Source organism: Pecten maximus, chromosome 7 (assembly GCF_902652985.1).
Source record: "Pecten maximus chromosome 7, xPecMax1.1, whole genome shotgun sequence".
NCBI classification, from domain to species: Eukaryota; Metazoa; Mollusca; class Bivalvia; order Pectinida; family Pectinidae; genus Pecten; species Pecten maximus.
The window spans coordinates 43,823,713-43,829,291 of NC_047021.1; the positions used below are offsets into that span (position 1 = coordinate 43,823,713).

Below are 5,579 nucleotides of genomic sequence, written 5' to 3' on the forward strand. Positions count from 1 at the left end.
GCTTATATTTGCCTGGTAGCATCATTATGGGGTGGGGATTCAAAATTGTACAAATGATGGGGCTTGACCCCCCAGGGGCCTGAGGGGCGGGGCCAAAATGTGGTCAATTTGCTTTAAATAATTGACTTCTTCTCTGAAACCAAGCAATGGTATTCTCAATTTTACTGGTAGCATCATGGGGTGGAATTCAAATTGTACAAATGATTGGGGTGCCCCCCCCCAGGGGCTGAGGGGGGGCCAAAAGGGGTCATTTTGGCAAAATGATAAAAACAACTCTCTCTGAAACTTAGCAATGGATATTGCTCATATTGCCTGTAGCATCCGTATGGGTGGGATTCAAAATTGTACAAAGGAAGGAGCTGACCCCCAGGGGGCAGAGGGCAGGGTAAAAAGGGGTAAATTGGGCTAAACAAGATCTTCTCTGAAACTAAGCAATGGATATCACTCACATTTGTGTGGTAGCATCCCTATGGGGTTGCACCAAATGTCAATTTTATTTCATGGATTAATGCACTTTGTGGCATTTTTAGTATTAAAATAAAACCAATGTACATGTACCCATATAAATGCCTATGATATATATTGACATAGCAATACCAGCGACAAATATACTGAAGCATCATTTTTGTTTCATATCTCATGAAACCAGGTGAGCGATACAGGCCCTCTGGGCCTTTTGTTTAACGTTACCAAACCGTCGAAATCAGAATCGAAGTGACAATGTAAAACACTCGATCGAACTGTCGGCAACAAAGCTTGACGTCCTCAACAAATAACACAGCACATAAGTATTAAAAATCGTCGATATTGTTTTGCTTTATTGGATTTTGTTCATACGTTGTATATGAATTGATGGAGACCTTGTCACACAGGCGGGTATTTGCCAGCTCCAAATAGAACAATACACAAACAAAAATGGGGAACGAAGAAAGGTGTGTGCATAAATGAAACTGGCAACATTTTAATCACTTGTATGTCTCGATCACGACCCAAGGCCTATAGATCATTAAAACTTGATATGAATCTATAAACTGTACTCATAATCCAATAGTATTAATAACATCACCGAAAGTCATTTAAATTAAAATGCCTGCACTGCACGTTAGAACTAACTAAGCTGTCGTCTGCAAGTTTACCAATCACTATAGGTCCGCTAAACAGTTGATCGCGATAAATCAACTGGTCTAACCTTAAAAAATGCATGACTTTTCGAGAATGCATTTAGATTTAATTTTAAAAAGGGCATTACAATGAAAATGAAATAAAATAAAACCACTACCACTTATACTTTCAATAAAACAATTGTAAGAAGTTGCCCTAGTCAATTCACCCGCTAGGTGCCCCTAGACATTGTTTTAAAACTCGATCAATATACGCCTCTGAACAAGGATTGTTAAGATTTTTGAAAAATAAAACTTCATTTGCCCAAATCATATTTTTCGATATTAGCGAGATTGATACATATTTACAAAAACACTACCCTTAAATCACTATTTAGATCTACTAGCATTAATAAGCCATCCCTCTGAAACATTTATCCACGTGCTCTGCCGTAGGAACAATGCTGTTTAACATCTAAAAGATTCAGATCGCAAATAAAATTCACACAAAACACAAATACACATACAGTGATAAAATGACTATGAAATTATTTAATAAGTTATTTTGGCTGACCTGCAGTTTGTCAACCATCGTCTTCTTTAGGCCTAAATGATTACGTAACATTATGCAGGGTGACTGTTTTAGAGTAAATATTATCAATGTCATAATTGTTTACATCACCAAATAGTGAAAGTCGAAGTGGTGTAGTGGTAAGTTCATTCCTTGTAATGTTAAGGTAGGCGGAATGAATCTCCCATGCAAGGTAATAATTTTTTTAAATAACATATTTACCTTCTATCTTTAGCTTTATCATTTTATATATCAGCTATGTAAGTAGTGATATGCTATTGCTAAATTAATTTATTTTAGTAATTACTAGTTTTGTAATCTCATAGATAATTAAAATCCTGCTACACTTTTACAGGGTGATATTGAGTTATCCGGCATATGATTGATATGTATCAGTGATATATATATATATAATGATGTTATACTTATGTGGCAACAAATTGATGCATTTGATTTGTAATTCCAGTAATGATAAGTTTTTGTTTATAAAAATGTCAGAGTTATTGTATGCAAATATAAATGGTATGATGATATATAAATAAACATGATTGTAATAGTTGCAAGGTACTCACCGTAGGCCAGTGGTTTTTCTCCGGGTACTCTGGCTTTCCTCCATCTCCAAACCTGGCATGTACTTAAATGACCCTGGCTGTTAATAGAACGTTAAACAAACAAACAAACCAAAGGTTGACAAACAAAACGAATTGAACATGAACATCATTTTGAAATTTTGTCAAATCCAACCAGGTGAGCGACACAGGCCCCATGGGCCTCTTGTTGGAGGACGTGTTTCAAATAGCATTTCTATTGTCTACCTTTTATATATAGTGTAAGATAGCTAAAGGTATACTAATTTATGCTAGGAAATGACATGTGAGAGAACTTTCAAAGTCTCCTGTTAAAAAGTGAAAAATAAAATAAAGGTTTTTGTTTGGTTTAAGGTGCGAGATAAAACCTGTCCCCCTCATAACAGGACACAGAGAAAAACCACACAAGTGTGATGTCTGTGGAAAGGCCTTTCAATCAGACATGTCGACTCGTTCAGGAGTGAAGCCCTATCAATGTGATATCTGTGGCAAGGGGTTCCAACACACAGGTAGCTTAAAAATACACATCGGAACACATACAGGAGAGAAGCCTTACAAATGTGTTATCTGCCATAAGGTCTTTATTTCATTAGGTAACCTTCTGTCACACATCAAAACACATACTGGAGAGAAGCCTTACAAATGTGATATCTGTCATAAGAGGTTCCGTCAGACATGTAACTTAAAAATGCATGTCAGGACACATACTGGAGATAAGCCTTACAAATGTGACGTCTGTGGTAAGGGGTTTAGTGTGAAACAAAACCTACAGACACACCTCAGGACACATACTGGAGAGAAGCCATACAAATGTGATATCTGTCCTAAAGCGTTCAGTTATGCAGTTAGTCTACGGACACACCTCAGGACACATACTGGAGAGAAGCCATACAAATGCGACATCTGTTGTAAGTCGTTCAGTCATTCAGGAAGCCTGCAGACACACCTCAGGACACATACAGGAGAGAAGCCATACAAATGTGTTATCTGCCATAAGGTCTTTATTTCATTAGGTAACCTTCTGTCACACATCAAAACACATACTGGAGAGAAGCCTTACAAATGTGATATCTGTCATAAGAGGTTCCGTCAGACATGTAACTTAAAAATGCATGTCAGGACACATACTGGAGAGAAGCCTTACAAATGTGACGTCTGTGGTAAGGGGTTTAGTGTGAAACAAAACCTACAGACACACCTCAGGACACATACTGGAGAGAAGCCATACAAATGTGATATCTGTCCTAAAGCGTTCAGTTATGCAGTTAGTCTACGGACACACCTCAGGACACATACTGGAGAGAAGCCATACAAATGCGACATATGTTGTAAGTCGTTCAGTCATTCAGGAAGCCTGCAGACACACCTCATGACACATACTGGAGAGAAGCCATACAAATGTGACATCTGTTGTAAGGCGTTCAGTCAGTTAAATAACCTACGGAGACACCTCAGGACACATACTGGAGAGAAGCCATACAAATGTGACATCTGTTGTAAGGCGTTCAGTCATTCAAGAAGCCTGCAGACACACCTCAAGAAACATACTGGAGAGAAGCCATTCAAATGTGAGGTCAATAGCAAGGCATTTATTCTAGCAAGTAACCTAAAGACCAACCTCAGGAGACATACAGGAGATAATTAAACCATACATATGTCTGGGTTTGACAAACTCTGTGCCTATTGAGATGGCTAAATAACAAATTTTCGTAATCTGTCTTCTTGAACGAGACGTAATTTGGTATAAAGTGATGTCATCTGCCTTAGGCCTAAAGGTAGGACAGCCCACCATCATTAGATGGTGGACTTTCAAATCGCCCTGTTTCTATGGTCCTTCAACTGTCCGTCCATCACTCTGTCTGATCGTACTCACTCATCCTTGTGGGGTGCATTCACAGATTCATTGTGTCAAAATATCTTCGTTGCCTATAATAGGAGACGATTTTTAAGGTATATAATAATGTGGCTGACCCCCCAGGGCCTGAGGGGCGGGTCCAAATGTGGTCAATTGCAATTGGGGTATATTGATATAATATACGCGACTTCTTCTCTGAAACCCAGCTATGGATATCGCTCATAATTGCCCTGGTGGCAACCCCCTGGGGTAGGGATTCAAAATTGAACAAATGACAGGGCTGACCCCGGGGAGCTAAGAGGCGGGCCAAAAGGGGTCATTTTGGCAGAATTGATATAAACAACTTTTTCTAATATTTGACTGGTAGCATGGCCATGGGGTGGAGATTCAAAATTGTACAATTTTTGGGGTTGACCCCCCCCCCCCCCCCCCCCCCCCCCCCCCCCCTCCTCCCCCCAAGGGGGCTGATGGGTGGGGCCCAAAGGGGTCAATTTGGCTAAATTGATATGAACAACTTCTCTGAAACAGCTCATATTTGACTGGTAGCATCCTTTTGGGTAGGGATTCAAAATTTTATAAAGGAAGGAACTGACCCCCCCCCCCCCCCTCCCCCGAGGTGCAGAGGGCAGGGTCAAATGGGGTCAATTGGTTTAAACAACTTTTCTGAGCAATGGATATCACTCACATTTGTATGGTAGCATCCCTATGGGGTTGCGCCAAAAGTAAATGTCATTTCATGAATTAATGCATTTTTGGCATAAAAACCTCACGTACCCAAATAAATTGCCTATGATATATTGACATAACAATACCAGTGACAAATATGCTTAATCATCATTCTTGTTTCATATCTCAATATATGAAATCCAGGTGAGCGATACAGGCCCTCTGGGCCTCTTGTTTGATAATTTAATTCAGTTCCTGTAAGTCCCTGGTTGAGCATTTCATTTTTTGGACTGATCAGAAAACAATATGGCTGACAGGCAGCCATCTTGGATTTTTTTAATTGAAATTTGTTATCACTATTTCTCATAAAGTTCCAAAGGTACTTTTCTCATATTTCATATTAGACTGGCTCCCTGTCTCTAGAATATTAACATTATAAATAAAATTGACCTTTATGATTTTGGTCACTAGCTATAGGATATGTGTGATTCTAGATAAGTTTCAAGCTAGGGCGAGATAATCTAGTATTAGAATTTAGTGGAGCAGTTCTAACAAAAAACTTAGGGGCTGATGGCCAGTCTAATTTCATATGTACCAGTAAGTTCCCTATTGGTCTGTAGTTGGGCATATTGCCTTTTGGGGCCAATCGGAAAACAACATGGCCAACAGGCGGCCATCTTGGATTTTGATAATTGAAGTTTGTTATGACTGTTTCTCAGAAAGTTCCAAAATTTCATGTGTAAGATCCCCTTGGTCCCTAGTTAAGGTTGTGCATATTGCATTTTGGGACCGATCGGGGA

At 39.3% G+C, this 5,579-nt stretch overlaps 1 protein-coding gene across 1 annotated transcript; it reads left to right on the forward strand.

The window, feature by feature from the left end:
• The first annotated feature begins 2,711 nt into the window (after positions 1–2,711).
• LOC117330936 (zinc finger protein 235-like) lies at positions 2,712–4,231 on the forward strand. The gene has a single exon (XM_033889507.1). It carries the CDS (start codon positions 2,947–2,949, stop codon positions 3,901–3,903), a length of 957 nt encoding a protein of 318 aa, XP_033745398.1. The 5' UTR covers positions 2,712–2,946; the 3' UTR covers positions 3,904–4,231.
• The last annotated feature ends 1,348 nt before the right edge of the window (positions 4,232–5,579 follow it).

Bases quoted from the DNA above. Each gene is read 5' to 3' on its own strand.
- LOC117330936 (XM_033889507.1), top strand. From the start codon at position 2,947: ATGCATGTCAGGACACATACTGGAGATAAGCCTTACAAATGTGACGTC.